Here is a 26,322-nt window from a genome sequence, read left to right on the forward strand (position 1 = left end):
TCCAACTTTCAATATAAAAAGTAAGGTCCCGACTGAATATTTGAACCAATTCCACCAAGGAAGAAAGCTTATGAATGGAAGTTTTTCCTAAGATGACACATGTTTATTTGATATGGCTAGCCTCTTTAACCATCAAAGGTGAATTTCACTTTCAATTTGAAGAAAGGTTGAGTTCTTCATGTCCTTTATCAAACCACTTTCAGTTGCTTTTTCTCACTTCAACCTATTTTCAATTTTTTAGTTTTCTTTATAGAAGATGCCAAAATGATATTGAAAAATTTTGGTTGATCGAGTTAAGTAGACAATTCGAGACAATAAATTCATAGTCCAATAAGCAAGTAAGCATGGCACTGAAGTATGGTTGCAACAAGAATTAGCCCAAATTATAAAAACTACTCGTGGAATTTATCCTTTGTTTAAAAGAAAAAAAAAATCACCATTCTTTTGCAAGGCACGTTATTGCCTTAACGTTTTCGTAAGTGTTTCAAAACCATCCTTGAAGTATAAACTTTTTCGATTGTTAGATAAAAATTGAGACAAAACAATGTAATTGTGACTTTGAATAGAAATTTGGGTCGATATATTGTTCTTAGGTCACTGTCACACTATTTTAGGTCTCAATTTTCATTCGTCATTTTAAAGGATTACTACTCAAACAACAGTTTTGAAACATTAATGAAAGGTCTTGGAAAAGATTGTAACTTAGGTCATTGTCACACTATCTTAGGTCTCAATTTTCATTGATGAAAGGTCTTGGAAAAGATTGTAACTTTTATAATAATAGGAATATATTTTATCGAAAGTTCAACAATACTTTTCATGACACAACCTAAAACTTATGATAAATATCAATATGGGGTTAACCACTATGAACTGAGTACAATGAAATCACAAGTCATGAAGAATACATATACAATATAGATTTGTGCTTGCTGTAACAGATGAAATCAAATATGGGGCACTACAGCATTAGACGGATCTTCCCTACACTAAGGATAACTTCCAAGGATAGCCACATCTTCATACTAAAATGGTAATATGAAACACTTCCAAGCAGTGGGAAGAGACCAAGACCCTAAATGAAAGAGTCTAAACCATTACTTAAGATTTCAAATGCAAAAATACTTTTGCTTCTTCTAGTCTTTTAAGTGCAAACTTTCCTGGAATAATTAATAGGCAGGGAACATAAAGAACGACAGCAAACTGAAAAATGTACATTCATAAAGTAAAAAACATAAATAACTTCATCATGGAAAACCATTGACATGACATTTCTGCAGTCATTCAGTAGGACAGAGCTAAAACGTTTGTACAGAAACAAACAATCGATCAAGCAGATTTTTCATTGAAGATGAGAATTACTTCCTCTTGGATTTTTTGGAGGACTTTCGGCTCTCTAGCTTCTTCTGGGCAGCCTCAAATTCTTCCTCAGTCGGTTCAGAGGCACCGCCTCCCCCATATTTAGATATCAAAGATGAGAACATGGAATCAAATTGTTCTTTCCTCTCATTCCGTCTCTGAGATATTACTGCATAGAGGTCTGTTTCTGACTCCTTAGAACTGTATAAAAATCCAGACACTAGGTAAGCTTTGAAAGTAAACGTGATTTGGCTGATAAAAAACTTAATAATATCATCATTAAAGTAATAAACATGCAGAGAAAACTCACTTCACCCTTTTCCTCAAAGGACTGGTAGGTGGCTTCGTTTCAGATATTTTCCTTGCCCATTTATCGTAGGACTTTGTCGATTTTAGCTCTCCTAACAAAAAGGAAGAAAATACGAAGATTAGCACCATCACATCTAAGAAAGTTGCCAAGAAATGTATCAGAATTATCGACAGAAAATCCAAGAGAAGGTAGACTGCTTCTGAGCACTGAATGAGTAGCATCCTTAGAGCAGAATAAGTATAAGAAAAAGTTAGGTAACATAATCAAACATTTTCTTCAGAACATGATCAAACATTCAGTTCAATATAAAACTTAATACTGAATTCGAAGACAAGTGCAATTGGACTAGTTCCATCAGCACAAGAAACGGATCAAGGTAATTACTTGCCCAGGTAGTTACCAATAAAGCAAGATGGAAGCTTACCAGCAGTAATTGCCTCATCTAAAATGTCCTTGAACCGGTGTGAATCAAGCTTGGGATCTGAACAAAGCATTGAGCAGAACAGCCTGTGGAAGAAGAAATTTTAAGAGAGAGCAACTAGGCATATGCAGACAAAAATAGGACAGTTGGGACATTCTCCTTACCTGTTCATATTACCCTTAAATTTCTTGAACAAATCAATCAAATCTTTCTTCTCTGACTCGGAGCCTCTGTAATTTGCCTCAAATTCTTCTATGTCAGCTTCAGTGACCTACAATTAACCATATATATCATTATAGACAAACTAGTTGCAGTGAGATTATGAAAGTATTGATATTTTGATATGGTGAAACCTTTTTGTACATGGTTCTGAAAAATTCATGAAGATTCTGAACAACTTCCCCTGCAAGGTCCTGATATGAAAAGAACCAACATAGGGGCATATTAGATCTTCACGTCTATATGTCACTATATATTAAAACTATTCTCTTCTTTTCACAATGTTGTCCAGGAAGATGCAATTCTTTTTACACCAACTGTAATAAAGTTTAATATGTACTTACGGCATCATCAATACAGCCAGTTTGATCATAAACTGCACGCTTCTCCTCATCCCCAAGAATCGACATAACCTTTTGCAACTGCTGAAATTTCTCTTTTGCTTCCTAAGGGAGAAACGTGACAGATAAACAAATATTGATAATTTCTGATAGAGAAGAAAATATGCTTAATAAAAATAAGATTAAATTAAGCTAATCGGAACTAAAATTTGCAGATGTTAAAATCAGAATTAACCTCATCTCCAGGGTTTTTATCAGGATGCAGGCGAAGTGCCAACTTATAGTATGCCTTCTTTATTTCCTGCTGAGAAGCTGTCCTCTCCACTCCAAGAACCTACAAGCATTATCATAAATGAAAATTAGGAAGTGAAGGACAACAACTGGCAACTACACTGTGGTGCTGCAGTTAGTAAATAATATATTCTTTAACCCCCTACATTCAGAATAATAAAATGGTTGTAACTCATTATTAAAGTAGAAAGAACATGGGAAAGTTAAAGTTCAAAATCCTAGTATCTTAAGAACAAGTATCAGTAACAAGAAAAAGTAAACAACTAAAATTGTGCAGGAAAAAATCTTAAATCACAATCCAAAGAAATTATCAGCACATAATGCCTAAACGAAAACTAGGACACTCTCGAGTTTCATTGATCTGGGTAACTGAATTCTTCACTTTCACAGAACCAGAGAGCTAGTGATTTACTTCCCTTTTCTTTGGATTAAAGTTAGACAATGAACGGGTGATTAAAGTTGTTTTTTCCCCTCCATGTCCCTCTCTAGCGAGCCTTTAACTTCCCTTTTCTTTTTCATTTACACGCCGGCATTAAGTGATCCGGTTGACTCCGCTGTTGTCTCAAAACTAACCAATTCCCACCAAATTCAAATAAAGGTTGGGAATTTGAGCATGAACAACAATTTTCTCCTTTGAAAATTAGCGATTAGCTACACATCGTAAGACAAAAACGTCCATCATGATTATACTAAAACTCAGATCGTAAATAAACAAAGCTCAAACCCCCACCCCCCGCCCCCTCCCTCCGCAAAAGAAACCGAAAAAACCCGACACCATATTTAGGGCAAAAGAATCTCGAGATAAAATGGTCAATCGAGCGATAAATATAAAGACAGAAAAAACTTCCAGAACAGCGATAACACAAACCCCGTACCTCGTAGAGGCTATTCTGATTGGTTGGAGATTGGGTGGGAGTCTCAACTTGCTCTTCCTCCTCTTCTTCCATTGGAACCCTAGATTTCTTCTTCTTCGCCATTGCAATTGGAGTAAAAGCTCAAATGAAAACGAGAATCGCAGCGCAGAACCTAAGAAATATAGGATTGGATGAAGAAGACGATGATTGTTTCGTTGGATGGACGAATTTGATTCTCAATGTGGGCGAAAAACTCTTCATTTTGAGGATTTTTATTCTTTTCTTTTCCCGCCATGAAGGGCTTTGGGTTCATTCCTTTCCCGCGCGATGATCTTCTACAAGCGAGTGTAGCGTCAACAACACTCTATATTTGATCTTAACCCTTCATTTCAATTTAACCACACTTGATTAACTCCCTCCAAATACATCCACGCTCCTACTTTTACACGGTTGATCTATTAAACAAATATTACAAAACGTATTTATTTATTTTCGAGACAAAAAAAAAAAGAGAGAGAGAGAGATAGAGATAAATAAGAGAGGTATATGGAAGGGTTTTTTTTTTTTTTTTTTTTTTTGCCAAAAAATTGTTTTGTTAGAATATTATTTAATCTAGAAAAATTATTTTAAATGTAAATCTGTGAAAAATATTTGCAAAATTTTAGAACTAGACACCAATAGACTTGTATCAACATCTATCGTTCATAGTTCTAAAATTTTACTATACTTTTAATAAGTTAATTTGAAGTTAATTTATATCAAAATTGGCCAAGCAATAATTATTATTTATATACAAGAAAAGATACAATCGGAACATGTTTCTAAAATTCATGTAACTTGAAAGAACCAATTTTAAGCCTTGAAAATCCATGCAAGAAAAGACACAATGATAATAATAAAACTATAAATTTATAGAAGGGGACCCATTTTAAGCTTTGAAAATGAAATTTTAACCTTCTTACTTTTTTAAAGTTTATAATTGTTTATGTTGTTTTATTATTATTTTTTTATCGATTAGTTTATGCATATTTCTGCTAATCTTACAATACAACTTGCCTGGCTTCAACAATTGAGTATCAAGAAAATTTACTGGGATATAAAATCTGAGTATCAAGAAAACTCCTATGATATAAAATCCTAAGTAGGTGGTCATCAAGTGCGTGCTTTAAAAGAAGAAAACAAGAAAGGCTAAAATTTAAAGATTCATTTTAAAAAATAGCAAAAATATTTTAAAATTAGAAAATAGCAAAATTATTTTCAAGATTATTAACTACTAATTATCAAAAAAACGAAAATATCCCATAACCACCGAAAACATCAAATCTAAAATTCAAATCATAACAAAAGAAGATTCCATTAACTATTTAAGAATCTAATATTTTTTAAATCTCACGAAAATACTAACCAATTAAAAAAATATATATGCGATAAAGATTCTATTAATTATTAAAAATTCAAATATTTTGTCAACTCTCGAACGTTAAATTATTTCAGCATAAAAAACCTACCTAACACATACAAAAAAGAAACATTTAAAAAATATATTGTTTTCAAAATAACTATTAAAAAAAAGGAAGGAGTTCAACAAACAAACAAATACCACATTAGGGTTTCTTTGAAATTTGTTTATTTCCTTTTGGCCGTTCAGATCTCAACCTCTACTCTTTATTTTTGACCCAAAACTAGAATTTCAAGAAGCTTTTGTGGTTGGTTGGTATGATTATTAGTTGTGGGTTTTTGTTAGATGAAGGTTATGTCCTTTACCCTTCCCTTTTGAGAAAAGCTTTGTTCAATTGGAATTTTGAATTTCACTTCCTGCTTCGATTATTTGTTGCATTAAAAGATGGATCTGTATTTGTTTATTAAAATTTGAAGATAGGGTTTGTTATATGATATATATAATTAAATTCATCTTCATCCACTAATTTAAGCTTTGATCCAGAGAATTCTTGTATTCAAATCACTCACTTGTTGGGAAGTGAGGAGGAGTACTCGATAATATATAATTAAATTCGCTTTCACGACTCACTTAAGTTTTTGGATCAATAATCAGTAATTTAAAGGGTTAAATTCTTTTTTTTGTAAGGAGAAAAATATGCGAATTTAAAATTCAAATGAAAAAAAAAAACACGTGATTTGAAATTCAAAACCTAAATCGAATATCTAATCTAAAGATAAATAAAATAAAATAAAATATTTATATTAAAAAGTACAAATAACACTTAAATTTAGGGGATGTGTTAAATATACACCACGGTAAATTAGGAGGTGAAAGAAAAACTTTAGATCAATCGAAAGAGCAGAAATACAATAAAAGCTACCCATCATGCTGACATCATCTTTGCCAAAAATCAACTTTTTTTTTCGTTTTTGCTAATTTTCTATTTGCCCCTTGAAATTTTGCTATACAATCAAAATCCTCAAAAAAAAAATTGTAAACTCATTTTTCTATTAAAGTATATAATAGGGAGAAGATGTCAATGATCAAAATTGATTATTTTTTGCATGAGAGCGTTGATTGTATGATTTTGAAACTGAGAAAAATTAACCTATTACCAACATCTCAAGGACCAAAATTAGATGATGATAGGATTTTGAAAGTTGGAGGCGTTTGGGGCACAAGTAGGTTATTATAGTCTGTGGGTTATAATAAACTGTGAGTATTTGTATTATATCTTATAATAGTCTGTGTTTGGGATGTGTTATTATAGTCTGTGCTTGGGATGCGTTATTATAGTCTGTGGGTTATAATAGTCTGTGTTTGGGGTGCAAAGTATTTGTAACCGTCTGTAATTTGAATGTAGATTATTTTAGACCATGTGTAACTTTTTCTACTACCATATTTTATAATACTAATAATTATGCATATGAAATATGTTCCACCAATTTATACAAAATTAATTTCATTGTAATTTATATTAAAAGCTAACAACGATTTTTTTGTCATTTTCAGAGATACCTTAGTTAACATGGCCAAGAAAGAAAAAAAAAATGCATTACTTTCGGATGCAATTCATGTGTTTCATATATAAAGTTCTTTTTTTAGGTACAAGCATCTCTAAGACAAAATAACTAACTCATGATTTGATGAATAAAATATGACCTTTTATTTTTAGGTACCAAATGTACTACAAACTTAAATGCATAATTGAAACAAACTAATCATTGTTCATTATTGAAAAGCAGTCCAAAACACGAGTTGATCAAACATTCTCTTTAAGGAGGAGGTTGCAATAATCCAACTTTAGGGTTGTGGGATCAGATACGTTGCGGAATATGATTTACATAATCTTTACCCTCTGTCGGTTGTGCAATTCAGGAATATCTTGAAGTTGGTTTACAACTTCTGCACGTAGTTCGACTTCAGTTGCACGCTTCTCTTTTGACCATTCTGCAATCGCCTTCAATTGGTCATTTGCAAACTCCATCGCATTCCTAACAATCTCTACCATTTCATATTGATTCCCACTTCGCTTCCTCTCGAAGCATTTCCTTGTTCAGTACTTCGACCGGTACATGTTCCATGCATGTCATCCTGTGACATGTCCATTCCCTGACTAGACATCGTGGAGATTTTTGGATCCTATGATTCATGAATAGGAACTCCATCATTCATATGGTTTGGCACGTTAGACCCGACGTCCATAAAAATCTCTGACTGTCCTCCCGTAGCCCGTAGCCCGATCCTTGCCAAAGACATAGGCCAAATCATCATAGTATGGGAACGACTTGTGTAGAAGCCCCTTTGTTGCAAGATGCGAGGGTGAAGTGGATGTTATGATTTTGTTACCAATATTCGTAAATCAATTTAGACAAAATTGTACCTTCACCCATCCATCAAATAAGTCCCACTTTGTAGTGATGCATTGGAATTCCTCATTCCAGCCAAATCCACTACAAGCTGGTCCTCTCATTTCCATGATCGTTTGGTAAGTTTTTTTTCAGGGATTTGACTTGACAATCTATAGTTGGTGATCCTTGGATATTACAGCCGAGCAACTTTTTAGCCATCAAACGTTGTAGTTGTGCCAAGTAGCTAGGTCGAAACGTACCATTGTCTGATCTCCATCTACCAGATGTGACTAATGCCACCAAGTACTCGACCAGCTTTGCTTCTTCCTGTTTAGTCCAAGTGTACTTCGAGGCTCTTGAGGAATTTGACATTCTAGTATATACACGTACATATTTTAATATAATTAAACAATAAATGACAAGTAGTTGTAACATAACTAATGAGAGAGTTCATGGATAAAGTTAAGTACAAAATATTGTAAACATAATGAGAGAGTTTCGAATGATATCATTCATAAAGGCACTACAATAAACAAAAAGTATAAAGGCACTACACGCTACGCAACTCCCATTCAGCAAACATCTGTTGCGCCAGTTCATCCCTCCATTAGGTCCATTCATTTGAACTCTCAATATAATTTATCTCATCCCCCCAGTTGTAGCAAAGCTTGAATCCACCTCATCCAAATCCTCAGTTAGTTCATTATTAGTCATCTCCCTATTGATAAGATTGTGCAGAAGGCAACACACCATGATGGTTCGACATTGGATTTGCACTGGGTAGTATGATTTTCCTCGCAAGATTGTCCATCTACCCTTCAACAACTCGAACATTCTCTCGATGACATTCTGTGCAGAAAAATGTTTTATGTTAAAAAATTCTCATGGAGTTGTTGATGCATTACCTCTTCCACGCCACTTTGAAAGATGACATCTTTCGCCTCAATATGGAGCTAAAAAAACCCTTTGCATTTGGGTATCCAACATCACATAAATAATAATACCCTGTTGAATGTCCAATCGTTTCAAACCTTATATTACAAATACAATGAGTAGAGAGAGATGGTATGTGTAGTGTCACGGTCATGCTTGTCCAGGGCCTGTTGCCCATGGTCGCATGCCCAATCCAACCCCCTTCTAGCATACTTTCATATTTTGTATTGTATTAGCTTAGTTAGCTTGCTTTCTTTACATTTTCATTGTAAGTGACCACTCGCCTTTTTGCATATGCAAGGGCGCCAGTTGGCTTTTTGTTCAAAATGCACTATATGGGGATAAGACTAACCATCACTTCCTCATACCCGGAGTAGTACTCTATAAAGCTGTTGTTGTTGCTTATTGCTTTCTAGTCTACTACAATCTTTCTTTCTTTATTCACACTCACAAAAACTTCTTACGAAAACCTTTTCTCCAAACCCGTTTTCTAAAACCGTTTTCCCTAAAACGGGGGTGGAGGTTGCGAGAGGCACTCGGTGTGCCACCGGCAGTCCGTATTCGAGTTGGCTGACTTATTCGTGAGCGGGAACAAGTGCCGCACAATCGCTAAGGGAAGCTTCCGAAAGCTGTCTCTTATACACATCTAGATGTGTATAAGAGACAGGCTTGGTAGAGATGGAAGAGCAAATGCTCTACCTGAGAGAGGTCCCGGATAATGTTCGTTTCCTAGAGACTCGGCTACAAGAAGTTGCTGAGAAAGCCGATGAAATTGATGCGGTAGTAGGCCGCCTAGACGGATTACCCGTCAGAGAATTGAGATGAGGGTAGAGACCCTCGAGACCAAAACAGCATGGCCCGGTAGCTTTGAACGAGGCGATAGCTCATCGGGCTCTGTTGCCCACATAGAGGAGCATGTCGAAGACCTGGACAAGCATGACCGTGACATGTAGCTAGTTACCCTTCAGAACCTTCAGTTTGTTAGATTGTGATATTGCATCTTTAAGAACTCGAGAATCAGCTGCGAATTCTTCCCACCCTGATAAGATAAACACAAAGTCGCCATTTGTATCACACACACCGAATACATTTGTTGCAATTTCACCCTTCCTCGTCTTATACCTTGGGCGATCAGTTGCACTGACATTTATCTTGATGTACGTGCCATCTAATGCACCCAGGCAATTCTGCATTCAAACAAAATAAGAAATACTCATGCACATAAGTTCTCTTAAGAAATAAGTCACATCAATCACATCAAACTAATGTTGGTGTAGTTGAACTGTACCTCAAACCATTTCCATCGCGGATTTGTACATGAGTTTGTGACCAGCAAAGTTTTTTTAACAACACATCGTGTAATCGTAACACCGCTAATAAAACAGTGTTGAAATGCCTAGAAATAGTCTCACCAGACTGTACAAAATATGTAAGAACATAGCAACCATCTCCTCCACATCTATAACTTTAGTTCCAACTAATCCGCTAGTTGTCTTAAGTAACTGACATAAAATGGCATAACATCTTACTTTGATGACAACATAAATTGGATTCATGAATGAGTCGAAAGTATTGCTAATTGTCTAATACGATGTCAACTGTCGTGTGATGTGTTTTCTATCCTCCTATGGTCATTCAATAATAACTCTAGTGTTAAAAGTAACTGACGTTGTGAAGCTGTAAATATTGTTAGTATCGTAACTAGTTCTGTTGGGTCCATTATGTACTAATAAATTTGGAACTGGTCTTGAAGAAAAATTTTAGATCATAAAATAATTACAAAACTAAAAAATAAACTTAGTCAAATTCCAAAAATATTTCTTAGTCATGTTAACACTAATTTTTTATATTACTATTTTTATATTACTTAAAAAACAACACTTTTTATATAACTTTTTATAAAAAAAGTATTATTTTGTTAAGTAAACTTAGTCAAATTCCAAAAGGTTTTTATTTTCTAATACCATAAACTTAGTCATACTTTGATTTTACCATTTATAACATTTTTTTTGTTGTCTACGAAAAGAAAAAGGGGAATGAATGTCAACGGTTGGTTGTGGATGTTAAAAATAACAAAAATTTCCATAGAAATTGTTTGTTTGTATTTGTCTCACTCCTTTGCAACACATTGATAAAACTCATTTTTATAAATTGAGAAAATAACTTTGATAAAAATTGTTGAAAACACACCCGTAGTTATTTGAAACTCTTGAAATACATACTAACTGAGAAAATAATACATATCAATTGTAAAAATTTTCCAAATTTTATAATGGTTGTTTTTGTTACTTTTTCTTGTTTGATAATAATGGTTGTTACTTTTTCTAATGCTCTTATTCTAATGGTTGTTTTTGTTACTTTTTCTTGTTTGATAATAATGGTTGTTACTTTTTCTAATGCTCTTATTCTAATGGTTGTTTTTGTTACTTTTTCTTGTTCTATAATAATAATACATACCAATTCATAATAATAATATATATCAATTGCAAAAGTTTCCCAAGTTTTATATTTTTTAACTAATTGTCATGAAAATCTGTTTTAATTTAAAGCTGCAAAATAATGAACACAAAAAAATAATAAATAAATAAAAATAAAAACAAATTACAAATATAGCAACAAATATTGGATCGTGATATTATTACAGTCAATCATCCAAATATAGCGAAAAACAAATTACAAAAGTAACAAATATAAAAAAATAATTAACAAAAGTAACATATATTTAAGTGCATGTAAATACCTCAGCAAGAGAAAGTTGGTAAACAGTGTTTAATCCGGCTAATTTGTATAAGACCAACCCTAAAACATATTACAATAAACAACATTAATATACTAGTCAAGAACCGTAATAAAAAAAAATATTAGATAAAGAGGGAGAAGGCATACCATTTGCATTTATGAAGTAGATAGAATGTGTTTGTCCTTATACTTGAAGACAAGTGAGAGCATAATTATAAAGTACAAAAAATAAAACAAGATGAATGCAATAAACAATACCAACAAAATGAGAAACCAACAAGATGAATGCAGTAAACCAACAAAAGAAATAACACAATAAGAAAATATTGGAAACAAGAGAAATAACATACCAATTGCATTAAGCAAGTAGATAGAATGAGTTTGACCTAAGTCGAAGTGAAGTGAGATACATATATATAGTTGTGTGAATACGATAAATAGTAAACTAACAACCACTGTCAGTAAATATAGAATAGACCATTCAAAAAAAGGGATATGGCAATGATGAATACCATAAACAGTACCTAACAACTACTGTCCATCAATATACAATAAATCATCCTAAAAATAAGAGATATGCTAATGATGAATGCGTAAACAGTACCTAACAACCGCAATCAATCAATATACAATAAACAATGGTCAAATGGAGGCCAAAAGTTACAAATTGGACAACCAATGGACAAACAGAGACTGAAATGAACAAATTTGTCCACTCATTTACAAAATTTTTTAGAGACAGTAGTAATTCAAAGCAATTTGGCTAACCAATGGACAAACAAATCGTTATATTTTCAGAGACAGTAGTTATTCAAAGCAAAAGAATGAATTTAGTAGAATGAATAACATAATTTGGAAGCAAAATAATTGAAAGTAAAATAAGGAACATCAAATAATTTGTCCACTGATTTACAAAATTTTGAGCTAAAATTGGAAAAAAAATAATTCAAAACCTCATCATCGGCTGGAAAAGAGAAAAAGAAGACTACCTTCGACCTCCCCCCTTTCCAAGCTCCAAATCTGGATGTCCCCCCTTTCCAAGCTTCAAATCTCGACCTCCCCCCTATCAAGCTCCAAGGTCTATTTCGACAGAGTGAGAAGATTGAATAAAGCAGAAAAGGGAATCAAAGTTTTGGAGTGGCGAGAGAGAGATTGTTTGGAGCGACAAGGGGAAGAGACATGATCTATAGATCTGTGAAATGCAAAACTAGATCTGAAGAAAAACATGCAAGAAATGTGAAACCAGATCTGAAGACGGCGCCAAAACCAGATCTGAAGCCGGAGAAGTAAAAAGAAGGAAAAACGAAACTAGATCTGAAGCTGGAGAAGTAAAGAGAAGGAAGAACGAAACCTGAGCATAGTGTTCGATCGGATAAGAAAGGAGAAAAATCAAGGGAGAACGATCAGACAGAAATGTGATGGAGAACAGAGGAGATGGAAACAATGTATCATAAGGGTTGGGAACAGTTCCCCTAGGATTAGAGTGTGAAGTATAATTGTAGCTCCAACTAAAAAATGTTGGAGCCCCAAACAAGGTAACCCACTCCACCTCACTCTAATCTTAGGCCCAAACATGCCCTTAAGGGTTATTGTAGATAGTTGCATCACCAAACTTTATAACCCTTAAACACACTATAGTGTTGCAAAGTAACCTTAGTACTTTATTATAATTCATAAATCATGTTTCAAATGTTTGAGGTCCAAGACGGAAACATAAAATTATCTAATAACAAAACGTCGAAGTTCCTAATGAGCAGGAACATTAAGAAATATACAGCAGACTCCGCCATAAAAATTTTGTTCTCTCGAAGCTGGTCGAAACGGGGTGGAATCCCGACATTCTTGGTTATTCTGAAATGAAGAACAACAATGGATAAATCAACAATCTCATGGCAAAATAATAAAAACGTTTAGAGAGATTTAACTAAACTATAGGACCAAATTGAAATTTAAAATTATAGGAACTAATTTGATTACCCTTTATATCTAACATCTATGAGCTGTTTTTGTAACATACCTACAAGGTTTCCAGTTCCCATCAGCAGACATCCACGTCCTGTCCATCTTCTAGTGTTCATTTCCTCAAGGTAAAAGCCTTGATTCTCAAGCTATTGGAGGATGATTTCACCACCACCAGCAGATACCCGACTTGTTTCAACCTCCAAGCCGATGAGAAATGCTAATGTTCTTAATATTGCAGCAGTTTCTCTGATGCTAAACTCAATAGGTTCAGAAAAATCTGGAAGTCGGAACTCTGTGTCAAAAGATTTTCAGATTTCATATCTTCCCACAACACCACAATATTCCAGACTGTGAATTAAGGCTGATCTTTAACTGTTCTTCACGTTCGTTGAATCATATGCTACTTCAGTTCATGTATAAAAAACTTTTAGACTGCAGTATAGCAGCATGCGAGAACTCTTTACCATTTATAACTTCAAAGCTTACCAGTAATCTCCACAAGAGCATACTCCCCCAACTATATTATGAAACCGGTTTTTGTCCCTTAGGATTACTGTTCTTGCATAAAGCTTCGATACAAATTTGGCAAAACTATGACAATCGACGCAAATTCGGAGGTTTTTTATGATACGGATTGTTGCTCCTTCAGGAGTAGCAATCAACCCAAATGCCAAAGCTAACTTTTCACTATGGCCAAGAAGCACCTTCTCTTTCTGTTCCTCGTCCACATCATATAAAACACAACTCAAGTCGGGAACATAACCATCTTCCTTGAATTTAATGGATAATTCCTTTACCTTCTTTGCCACCTCTTCCCTTCTTGGATGAGTGTGATCACTTGCATGGAAAGTATGAACAACTTGATCAAGCTCTACCCAACTGCGGCCTGGCTCCTTTATCACAGTTTTCTCTTGCATCAGGTCCCTAATATTTCTCACATCTTCCCATTTTCCTGCAGAAGCATATAAATGTGAGAGAATAACATAGTTCCCTGCATTTTCAGGTTCTATCTCTAGAAGCTTCTGACCCACAATTATGCCAATTTCGACATTTGAGTGAACCCGACATGAACCCAATAGTGTTCCCCAAATAGCAGCAGTTGGCACAAAAGGTATCTTTTTTATAAAATCAAAAGCCTCTTCTATGCGGCCAACACGCCCAAGTAAATCAACAACACAACCATAATGCTCAATATCTGGTTCAATTCCATCCTTTCCATTTGCCATGTTATAAAATATTTCAAGCCCCCTATCTTCCAACTGTCCATGACTGCAACCAGATAAAACAGCCAAATATGTAATGCTGTCAGGTTTAACTTTATTTTCTTCTCTCATCAATTTAAAAAGTTCAAGCACCTCTCTCCCCATTCCATGTTTACTATACCCGATGAGCATCGCATTCCATGATATACAAGTTCTCTCAGGCATGCTATCAAAAATTCTCCTGGCATAGCAGACATTCCCACATTTTGAGTACATATCGATGAGAGAATTCAGAAGAACCACATAAGAAGACTGTCCAGACCGAAGAACATGGTTGTGAACTTGCTTGCCGTGATTTAGTGCAGCAAGTCCGGATAGAGCAGTTAAAACACTAGCATAAGTTACATAATTTGAATTCATTCCTTCAGTTTGCAATTGACGGAATAGCTTCAATGCTTCTTCGTCAAGACCCATTTGAGCATAGCCAGAGATGATAGCAGTACATGCAACAACATCTCTTTCTGGCAAGCAATGGAAAACTCCATGAGCATCATGAATTCTACCCGATTTTGCATACATGTCAAGAAGTGAACTGCCAACAAACATGTGGGATTCATAATTTCTTTTGATGGCAATGGAATGAATTTGTCTACCAGTTTCAAATCCCAAACTACCTACGCAAGAAGTGAGTATGGTAGCAAAAGTGAACTCATTTGGTTCTGTATCTGCGAAAAAGACCATTTTATCGACATATTAAAAGTGAATCAAGAAAACTGGGATCATCTAATCAATGTGTTTTCAATTATCATTTCACCCAAGAATGAAATTTAATGATTTATTATTAAAAACGAGATTTTATTGACAAAAAACAAAACAAAAAAACAAAAAAAGAAGAAAGAATACAAGGAGTATACAAAAAGAAAGAAATGAATGGAAAAAACCTAAAAGAAGCCCGACTAAAGAAAATGGCTCTTCTCATCAAGCAAGATGAGACCTAACAGATCATTACATAAGTCCTTACAATTTGAAGCCCATATGGGGGGTTCGGAATCTAACAAGGAACTAAACTTCCTTCTTAACCATTCCATACCTATAAACACTCTATTGTTCCTCTTTCCCAAAAGACTCCAAAGCAAAGCACAGATGTCAACAACCAACAAAAACAACCCTTTTACTAAAAGGGGAATGCTACATTGATTCTTTGAAGATAGAACTAAAAATCTAGGCCAAGTCATGCTAATGTGAAGGTTTGAAATAAATGGATCCAGACAGCCGAAACATAATCACCAAGACCACAAAAGACTATCAAGGTCCTCTGCTGCTCCTTTATAAAGGATACAACACTATGGACCAATCAACAAGGACACCCTTCAAATAATCTGATCCACGATCACTCTACTATGAACCTGCCAAACAAAAAAATTTACGTTCTTGAAACCTTCCAAAGCAAAGGAAAAAAAATGTTGGATGAGGAGGGATTAACCAAACAATTGAAAAAAAAAAAAAAGATTTGCACATGAACCCTTGAGAAGAACTGGGAATCCAAGAATGAAGATCCCTCCTCCCTGGACAAACAGTAAACCCAATGAAGATAAAAGGTTAAATATCAACATTTCTGTTAGGTATCCGATTCACCTGCACAAGGAACACGAACACAAATACACCCAATGGACACCCAATGCTAGAAAACAAGGTATTAACTCACCTTGATATGATATGATAAAAGATAACAGCGACAGAGTCTTAAGATAGAAATATGAAAGACAACAATCTCAGAAAAAATAAGAAAGGAAACAAAGCTTCACTCGGCTTTTCGAGAAGACGACTCTCCCACCAAAACCTTAAAAAAAAAAAACATTCCCTTCCCTTCCTTGGTCATTCCTTCAAATAGATCCTTCATTGGTCCCCACCCCTGTCTTCCCGTACCATGCCACCCTATGCGCCTCCAATGGTATTGCTGGTCCCTTCTTCCTTTCCGTGGCTGGTCCCCTCTTCTCCTCCAACTTCCCTTCTTCCCATCTTGCCCTTCCCTTTCTTCCTTTCGCAAACCTTCATTATTGGAGGTCTTATTGTTAGGTATTTAAGCACCTTGGAGAACCACACCCCCAAAAGCTAGCTATTGGGGTGGGAGAGCCAAGCGACTTAAGTACCACATTAGACATCCCATTCTAACTAATGTGGAATAAAGACATCCCATACTACCTTGGTTCCTAACAATATCTCATCTCTAGAAAGCCGACGTCCCGGCGGCTACTTCGGCGATACTTCACTCGACCACACCTAGTCAGAATCCCCCATCGGTTCCACTTTGGAATGTCGACAACTGGCTCTGATACCATTGTTAGGTATTTAAGCACCTTGGAGAACCACACCCCAAAAGCTAGCTATTGGGGTGGGAGAGCCAAGCCACTTAAGTACCACATTAGTCATCCTTGTGAATTTGCACATGAACCCTTGAGAAGAACTAGGAATCCAAGAATGAAGATCCCTGGACAAACGTAAAACCCCCCAATGAAGATAAAAAGTTAAATATCGACATTTCCTTACTGAATAATGGCCACTAAAACCCAAGGTTAAAGAGGGAGGAAGAGCCATCAAAGGGGGAAAGAAGGAAGCCACCGAATGAAGCATCATGAAAGACAAATGATATTATTGAAAAATAAGGAGAAAAAAGAAGAGACAAGACAAGGCTTACGTGGAAAACCCTAATACAGGGAGAAAAAACAACGATAGAGAAGTTTTTATTATTTTAATGTCATATATACAAGAGACCCCAACCTCAGATATAAATAGAATGAGGGGAAGCCCTAATTTAGTAGGCATAAAGTAAAAAGAAAAAAATGCCCTTAGGGCTAAAATACCATATTTCAACACTCCCCCTCAAGTTGGGGCGTAGATATCAACGAGACCCAACCTGCTAACACAAGCTTCAACCCTTTGGTAAGAACATCTGCGACCTGTTGGCTTGAAGGAACGTAGGGAATACAAATCATACTGTGGTCTAATTTCTCTTTAATAAAGTGTTTGTCAATCTCAACATGCTTGGTTCTATCATGTTGCACTAGATTGTTGGCAATACTGATGGCAGCCTTATTATCACAATACAATTTCATGGGACCAGGATTGTCCTGGTGCAGATCAGACAAAACTTTCTGTAACCATATTTCTTCACACACTCCCAGGCTCATAGCTTTATACTTAATTATCACAATACAATTTCATGGGACCAGGATTGTCCTGGTGCAGATCAGAAAAAACTTTCTGTAACCATATTTCTTCACACACTCCCAGGCTCATAGCTTTATACTTTGCCTCAGCACTACTCCTGACAACCACACCCTGTTTCTTACTCCACCAGGTAACCAAATTTCCCCATACAAAGGTACAATATCCCGAGGTTGACTTTCTATCGATTACTGATCCTGTCCAATCTAAGTCAGTATATGCATCGATGCTCCATTTGTCATATTTTCTGAAAACTAAGCCCTTTTCTAGGGTAGATTTCAAATATCTCAGAATTCGAGTAACGACTTCCATGTGTTCCTCATACGGACTCTGCATGAACTGACTTACCACAGTCACAACATATGATATATCAGGTCGGATATGAGATAGGTAAATCAATTTTCCCATAAGGTGTTGATACCTCTCTTTATTTACAGGAACTCCATTCGTAATATTTTTCAGTTTGCCATTGACTTCAATAGGAGTGTCAACAAGTTTACATCCGGTCATTCCCGTTTCCTTTAACAAGTCCAGTGTATATTTCTGTTGAGACACGAATATTCTTGCTTGTGATCTCGCCACTTCCATCCCAAGAAAATATCTCAAATTGCCAAGACGTTGATCTTAAATTCGCATACCATACTCTGTTTCAGCTTAACAATCTCTGTCGTATCATCCCCTGATAAAATGATATTGTCGACATAAACAACCAAAACAGCAATCTTCCCGCATAATGATCTTTTGGTGAACAAGGTATGATCAGAATGCCCTTAAACAAACCCTTGGGATTTAACAAACATCGTGAATCTATCGAACCACGCTCTCGGTGATTGTTTTAACCCATATAAGGACTTTCTGAGTTTGCAAACATGGTTCCCAAATTTAGCTTCGAAACCCGGAGGAGGACTCATGTAAATCTCTTCTTCTAACTCACCATTCAGGAAGGCATTTTTTACATCCAGTTGATGTAGAGGCCAGTCCTTATTCACGATAACGGACAAAAGAACTCGGATCGTGTTGAGCTTAGCCACTAGGGAAAAAGTTTCTGAATAGTCAATCCTATACGTCTGAGTGAACCCTTTAGCTACTAATCTAGCCTTGTATCTTTTGAGCGTTCCGTCAGATTTATGCTTCATTGTGAACACCCATTTGCATCCAATAGTTTTGTGACCTTTAGGGAGGGCCACCAGATCCCAAGTTTTATTCTCTTCGAGGGCTCTCATTTCTTCCAATACTACCACTTTCCACTCAGGAACTTCCATGGCTGTGTGCACACTGGTAGGAATTGCTAGAGCATCCAGTTGGGTAGTAAAGGCTTTAAAACTAGGAGACAAATTCCTATAGGTCAGAAAGCTCTGCATAGGGTACTTGGTGCATGACCTGGTTCCTTTCCGTAGAGCAATTGGCATATCAAAAGTGGTATCATAATCGCCAATTTTCTCCAACCTCTTTCCAGTATCAGGGTACTGACTCTGCTCGGACTCCTGTGGCAAGTCCTCATTCTCCCGAGGACCTTCCAGCACCTCATTACCATCTTTAGTTTCACCCTTCTCTGAGCTTGTCTCACCATCTTCTACACATCCAGACTTTCCTTCGAGGACATTCTCTGAAACAACAAGATCTTGAACTTGAGCTGGTGCTGGTTCCAATTCTTGGACAGCTTCCAATGAGACAACAGGGGTTTCCTAGGTTTCCTTTCTTCCTATAGTATATTATCCAAGGCACCTGTCTAGTAGGGAGAACAGACACCGGAATATTTGGACCAGATTCGGGACTAGGTAGAACAGGAACATTTGTATTTGTATTTGGACTAGGTTCAAGGTTGAAATCAATAGGTACGGAGTATGTGGAACTGTTAGTTTCTTCATTAATGGTCTCCCCCTGAATATGACTAATGGGAAAAAAGGTTTCATCTTCAAGGAACGTAACATCCATAGTGACGAAGTACTTCCTTGAAGATGGGTGGAAACATTTATAATCCCGCTGATGAAGGGGATGCCCGACAAACACACACTTTTGAGCTCGTGGGACAAACTTAGTCTGGTGAGGATCGTGAGTATGCACGAAAGCTATATACCTAAACACACGAAGAGGAACCTCAAGAATAAGACGCGTGGACGGACAGTATTCTTTAAAACACTCAAGGGGTATTTGAAACTTAGGAACGCGTGAGGGCATCCTATTAATGAGATGGGCGGTAGTGAGAACAGCATCTCCCCATAAATACGATGGAAGAGACGCCGAAATCATCAAGGATTGAGCAACTTCAAAGAGATGGCGATTTTTCCATTCAGCCACCCCATTTTATTGCGGAGTGTAAGCACAATAATTTTGATGGACAATTCCTTTCGAAGTTAGGAATTTCCGGAGGGTGTGATTGACGAACTCACGTTCATTGTCACTCTGAAGAATGGCAATTTTCGTATTAAACTGAGTTAAGACTGTGGTGTAAAATTGTTGGAAGATAGATACAACCTCGGACTTATCAGTAAGGAGATACACCCATGTAAGCCAGATATGATCATCGATAAACGTGACAAACCACCGTTTATCGGACAAGGTAGAGATGTTTGAGTAGCCCCAGACATCACTGTGGATTAGGTGGAAAGGCTGGGTAGGATAAGGCTGAGACACAAAGGAAACATGAGGCTGTTTAGCACGTATACAAACATCACAAGATAGAGAAGAAATATTCACATTATGGAATAAATAGGGAAACAAATATTTCATATATAGAAAACTTAGATGTCCAAGACGAAAATGCCACAATAAATAATCCTTTTCAAACATAGTAAATAACGATAATAGACTAGTCCTTAACAAATTCCTAGAGGAAGCATCTTCAAAAAGGAAATAGAGGCCTCTATCATATTGGGCAGTGCCAATCGTCGTCTCTGAGTTCAAGTCCTGAAACAAAGCAGCATCTGGTGAGAAGACGTCTCTATAGTTCAAATCTTTTGTTATTTTACTTATTGACAACAAGTTGTAAGAAATCTTCGACACATGTAGTACATTTTGTAAAACTAATCCTTGAAACGGGGACAAATGACCTTTTCCAACAACAAGAGCGAATGACTCATCTGCAATTCAAATCCTCTCATTTCCAGCACTCGGACAATAAGAGAGGAATCAATCAGATGAGCCAGTCAAGTGATCGGTCGCTCCTGAATCTAGAATCCATAATTCATTCTCTTCAACAAAGAAACTAAAGGACTGAGGAGTACCTGACTAAACAACTGTTGCGATCCCTACATTACCTGAGTCACCCGGGTTGGTCACCTGAGGTTGTGCGGCCTCCTCAACAGATTCACTCACAAGAGCTCGGCCAGACTTTGATTTGTCATTTGGAGGGCGATGTTTGCCGTTAGGAGGCCGACCATGTAGTTTCCAACATTAGTCCTTCGTGTGCCACGACTTCGTGCAATGTTCACATACTGGAGGTGTTTTGCCATTTTGCTTGTCACTGTCCGATCCAGAGGATTTCACCCCAAAGGCAACGGACTCCATAGTGGTAACAGCAGAGCCACTCATCGCACTCGATCTATCTTCTTCCAACCGGACCTCTGAGCAAACCTCCATGAGAGACGATATCGGCTTTTGCCCTAGAATTCGACTCCGAACCGTATCAAATTTTGGGTGCAATCCCGCAAGAAAGTCATACAAAGATCAATCTCTTCTATCTTCGAACACTAAATTCCATCATGTGAGCAATTCTAGACGATCTCCCTATACAAATCCATCTCTTGCCATAATAAGGACATCTTGTTGAAGTATGACGTTACATCCTCCCTTTTTTACACTCATGGACCTGTTTACGTAGAGTATACAGGCGAGACGCATTCTGCCTTCTAGAATATAACCTTCGGACTGCATCCCAAATATCCCGTGCATGGCTGAATAGAGCAAGGGTTTTCCAATCTGAGGCTCCATGCTGCTGATCAACATCGAGCGAAGTAACGAATCCTCTCCCTTCTAGACACGCTCTTAGGGATCCCCAAGGTTTGGTCGCGGTATTTCTCCGGTCAAGTACCCGAATTTATGGTGCCCTTCAAGGACCATTTTAACTGTTTGGGACCAAGAAAAATAATTCTGGCCATCCAGTTTCTCTCTTGTGATCATCCCTGCAGAGTTTCCTATAGTCTCAGACAAAAATTAACAATAGGGAGAGTAGGAAACATTGTTACTGAATTTTCTGAATAGATTGGAAGACTCGAAGATTCATGGCCATTCATTTTTGCCCCGAGAGCTGCCACTGTTGTTGGAGATTTGCCAATTGCTGTTGGAGTTCCCCATGGAACTCTGATCTTGGATCTTTCTGCCCATAGGAGACGGGAATGGAATTCTCTCCCATGGAGTCACGTATTCGATACCGAGGTTGAACCAAATACACGTTTGGGAGGTACTGTTGCTATTGGACAGGTGCTGCTGGAGGAGCTCCAATCGAGTACTGCCCACCAAGCTCGGCACTGCTCCCGAACGGAGGCGCGATCAGGTAGTGCGGGAACGGCTCGGGAGCGATCGACTAGCTACTGGAGGCAAGAGAAGCTCCGATCAACTAACTCGACCCGGTTGCTGGAACAAATTCGCCCCACGGCTTCTGCGACTGGGAGATTTGCACGAAAACTGGCGCGTCTTCTGGAGCAGGATCGCCAGCCGTCTGGGCGATCCGTGATCTAGCTGGGTTGTGGCTGCTTGATGGTGCGGCTCTAAGGATTGCGGATGGCGCAGCTATTGGGTTGAAGACGATCGGCGACTGCTCTCCAATCGATTGTTATTGCGCCGGGTTCAAGATTGTCCGGAGATACTGATACACGGCTGCCTGGATCATGACCATATTAGTCGCGTTTGCCATTGTTCCATCACCTACCATGTTTGATAACTGAATTTCTTCTATCGAGACTAGGGTTTCATCACCTTGCTCTGATACCATATTGAAAAATAAGGAGAAAAGAGAAGAGACAAGACAAGGCTTACGTGGAAAACCCTAACACAGGGAGAAAAAAACACGATAGAGAAGTTTTTATTATTTTAATGTCATACATACAAGAGACCCCAACCTCATATATAAATAGAATGAGGGGAAGCCCTAATTTAGTAGGCATAAAGTAAAAAGACAAAAATGCCCTTAGGGCTAAAGCACCATATTTCAACATATATAAATGAGAGAATAGAGAGTGAAAGGATCTGTCACCCAACCAAATGTCCTCCTAAAATAAGTGTTCACCCCTCCCACCACATTTTAAACATAGATGAAACAAAAGGAACCCCTTTCAGAGATATCTTTCTATAAGTGTCGAGAAGTGCCTTTTGAAAACCCACTCAAGATCCATTAAAACGGGTGAGTACTGTATCTGCTTGCAATAACCTTATGCCAAAGGGAATTAGACTCATAGGAGAAATGCCACAACCACTAAGCCAAAATGACTTCATCGTGCTTCCTAAGATTACTGATGCTTGGCCTTTAGAGTTCCTTTGGCTTTGTCGCTACACTCCAATTCAAGAGATGAGAACCTTTACCTTTACCAACCCTCATGCTTTTCTCTAGAGATTTACAGACCAACACTAGAATCTGAAATAAGGATAGGGAATATGTTGGGATTCAAACTAACCGAGTCAAGGTAAGTCTTCCTCCTTTCGAAAAGTAACTATTCTTCTAATAAGAATTTTGCTTTTAAACTTTCTCCAGAACAAAATCTCATAACGCCTGACTCCTAGGATTGTGGTCAAGAGGAAGACCTAGATGATAAGAAGGAAACTCCCAATCCCACAACCCACCCAAGAAATACCTCTACTGAGTTTAAAAGGATCACAACAAATCCCCAACAGTAAACATTTTCCCCATTCTTTAAACCCAATGTAGTCCCAGAAAAGATGATAAATGATTAAGATGAGAGGGACAATGGTATCATCGGTTAAATGTTAAGTGAGACAAAGCCAACTTATCTTTACCATTTGGAAGCCTTTAAGAGCATTTTCCTCAACCCCATGATTAATGATTCTGCTCAGAATATCCACCACAAGCAAAACCAAGAAAGGATAAATAGGATCTCCTTATGTCAGGCCTGTAGAGGGGTAAAAATTACCGCTAGGTTTGCCATCAACAAGGATTAAGTATCTCATAATCCTGTTGCAACTCCAAATCCACGGTATCCACTCATATCCAAAACCTTTCTTATGTAGAGCTTTGTCTAAAAAACTCAGTCCACATGATCATAGGCTTTTTTAAAACTAATCTTATAAATAATCCCCTCTTGTTTACGATTTTTGTAGTTCTCAATCGCCTCATTGGCCATAAGAGATTGATCTAGGATCTGTCTGCTAACAATAAATGCACCTTGAAACTCAAAGATCATCCTTGAGAGGACTTTCTGTAATCTATCTACAAGAACTTTGGCAAGGATTTAGTATACGTAGTTAATCAAACTATCATCTCTAGACCAATTTGCGTGCACCTCGAATATTCCTAAGGGACAATCATCTAGCCTACTACATTTGATTACTCAGGAAACTCGTAAGATAGGATATTAAATCCTCTATAGATGGTCACTAGATGTCATTCCATCTAAGTCATTTTTATTTACATTGACCATTATTGGCCAATAAGCTAACTCCTGGTGGTTTAATGATTTCATTTTCCTTCCTGATGAGGGAGTAATATCTATGAACCAATCTATGTGAACAGGGAAATTCATTGTTATGGTAGGAACCAAAACATGAAATGGAAATTTATGCAAAAAAATATTGATATGAGGAAGTCAATTACAGTACCCCAAGCAATTCAAGAACCGCAGTCCTCGAATCTCCCACAAGCAGTTAAAAATACTGTCAACCAGCTCCCATAACTCACTCTATTTATTTTTTACATCCATGAGTATCCATGCAAGCTCACATGGATCTTGACTAATCTTATGGAACAATTGGAACTCCAGCTATCTGTCTAATACAAATACTAATATGTCCCTAGCATCTTAATAATATTTCTAATATTCTTCCAAACAATATTCCTAACACATTATTTTTCAGCAACGTCTTCTTTGTCATTAAATTGCAAGAAGAGGGAGGTCCATCCTTTTGGGGGCCCTAGAATAACATATTTTAACTGTGAATACTCTTTTAATCCATAAAACAAGTACAAAATGTCAGTTCTAAGGAAAGAAAACCAAATTAAACCTCTCAGATGTCCATCTCACAAACCCACTTACACAAATAGAATGAACAAAAAGAAGTACCTGATCTTAACATTTCCACAAACAAATTCAAGGCTTCAAACGCAAAACCTCTCTGTGAATAAGCCGAAATCATCGCCGTCCAAGAAACCACATTCCTCTGGGGCATTTCATCAAACACTTCCCGTGCATCACCTAAACAGTCACACTTATTGTACAACACAATCAACCTCGTTCTGAGGTACACGGGTGGCAAATAACAAGTTTTAATCATGTGGGTATGAACTCTTTGGCCTTCTCTAATAGCCCTTTGACTAACGCATTCGTTCAAGATTGTATCGTAACCTTCGAACTTCATTTCAGGGCCTAAAATGGCCATTTGCAGCAATGCTTCCTTCAGTTGGCCATTGGAACACAGAGTTTTCAAGTTGGGTAATGGGGAAATTGATATTTGGCGGGAGAATGTGTAGTGAGAAACGGGAGAGAGAAGTAGATGTTTGACCTGAGAGTACAAACAGAAGCTCTTCCATGGCATTTTTCAGGTGTTTTAAACTTTATTTCTCCTTCAAATTTAAGCATTCGAGTTTATTCATCCATGGTGGTCTTATGGTCCCCAATTTGTGACTGTTAAATAAGTAAACTCAAAAACAAAACATTTTTCAAGAGTTTGAATCTTCTAGTTCAAGTTGCTTAAACTAAAAGAAGAGGGCAAATGACAAATATCCTTTTATGAGTTGTATCAATTAAAATAGTGGTCCATTTTATTAATATGACATTTGAAGTAGTCTACATAGTACTTATAAGAATTGATGCATTGATAATTTCGAAAATATTCTTATCATAAAAGGTTTAAATTGATCTTCTTGTAAAAATTTAATAGTTTAATGAAAACAGTTATTTCATATGATATTTTTTTTAATGAAATCTAAAAGAGAGGGTAAATTGGTACATTTACAAAGTTTATGATTTAAATTGATATCAGTTTAAAGGTTTAGTCAATATTTTTCTTAATAATAATAAACAACCTTTTGATATTGAGTTGTCATCAAAATTTTAAAATACTTTTAGTCTATAAATTTTAAGAAATACATTAAAAAGGTTTCAATATCTTTGATTTTACGGATTAAAGGACTAAAGTAGTTTGTGGAGCGATGATTCATGACTTATTAACTAATTAATTAAGTTATGCTTAGGTTGGTCCAAACATTCAAGAGAACTCACAATATCATATATTTATCCTATTGAAAATCTTCTTATGTCACATAGTTATAATTATTCTTCTATGGCAAGGAACTATGAAAATGGTTGCAAATTTAACTCTCAAAACATAGGGGAGTGTTGTTAATATCAAACCTAGTATAATCTTCAATTAAAATCTAATCAACTAATCCAAAAGAATAATGCTAATATGTGCTCAAGGCGAGTTTGGTGCAACTGAAAAGATTGTAATATTGTTACATAACATTATAATCAAGTTGAAAAAAAAGTGTTCAATAAATGTATGGGCT

The 26,322-nt window shown here is 36.6% G+C and overlaps 2 protein-coding genes across 2 annotated transcripts; both read right to left on the minus strand.

The window, feature by feature from the left end:
- Nucleotides 1–1,062: 1,062 nt before the first annotated feature.
- On the minus strand, nucleotides 1,063–4,104 carry LOC120090105 (chaperone protein dnaJ 6-like). Its single transcript, XM_039047617.1, has 8 exons — nucleotides 3,817–4,104; nucleotides 2,886–2,984; nucleotides 2,654–2,755; nucleotides 2,444–2,503; nucleotides 2,255–2,361; nucleotides 2,094–2,176; nucleotides 1,670–1,760; nucleotides 1,063–1,560 (listed from the first exon to the last, which is right to left on the minus strand). The coding sequence occupies exons 1-8, from the start codon at nucleotides 3,916–3,918 to the stop codon at nucleotides 1,359–1,361; spliced, it is 846 nt and encodes a 281-aa protein (XP_038903545.1). The 5' UTR covers nucleotides 3,919–4,104; the 3' UTR covers nucleotides 1,063–1,358.
- A 5,741-nt stretch (nucleotides 4,105–9,845) lies between these two features.
- Nucleotides 9,846–25,505, minus strand: LOC120089935 (putative pentatricopeptide repeat-containing protein At3g13770, mitochondrial). Its single transcript, XM_039047382.1, has 4 exons — nucleotides 24,878–25,505; nucleotides 13,277–15,148; nucleotides 11,261–13,110; nucleotides 9,846–9,936 (listed from the first exon to the last, which is right to left on the minus strand). Exons 1-2 carry the CDS (start codon nucleotides 25,347–25,349, stop codon nucleotides 13,704–13,706), a joined length of 1,917 nt encoding a protein of 638 aa, XP_038903310.1. The 5' UTR covers nucleotides 25,350–25,505; the 3' UTR covers nucleotides 9,846–9,936; nucleotides 11,261–13,110; nucleotides 13,277–13,703.
- Between the last annotated feature and the right edge of the window lie 817 nt (nucleotides 25,506–26,322).

Source organism: Benincasa hispida, chromosome 11 (genome assembly GCF_009727055.1).
Source record: "Benincasa hispida cultivar B227 chromosome 11, ASM972705v1, whole genome shotgun sequence".
Lineage (NCBI taxonomy): Eukaryota > Viridiplantae > Streptophyta > Magnoliopsida > Cucurbitales > Cucurbitaceae > Benincasa > Benincasa hispida.

Bases quoted from the DNA above. Each gene is read 5' to 3' on its own strand.
- LOC120090105 (XM_039047617.1), bottom strand. From the start codon at position 3,918: ATGGCGAAGAAGAAGAAATCTAGGGTTCCAATGGAAGAAGAGGAGGAA. The intron at 2,985-3,816 runs GTACGGGGTTTG...TAATGCTTGTAG, and splicing joins ATCAGAATAGCCTCTACGAG to GTTCTTGGAGTGGAGAGGAC. The intron at 1,761-2,093 runs GTAAGCTTCCAT...CCTTTTTGTTAG, and splicing joins AGATGAGGCAATTACTGCTG to GAGAGCTAAAATCGACAAAG.
- LOC120089935 (XM_039047382.1), bottom strand. From the start codon at position 25,349: ATGCCATGGAAGAGCTTCTGTTTGTACTCTCAGGTCAAACATCTACTT. The intron at 15,149-24,877 runs GTACTTCTTTTT...TCTTTTTCGCAG, and splicing joins TGTGGAAATGTTAAGATCAG to ATACAGAACCAAATGAGTTC.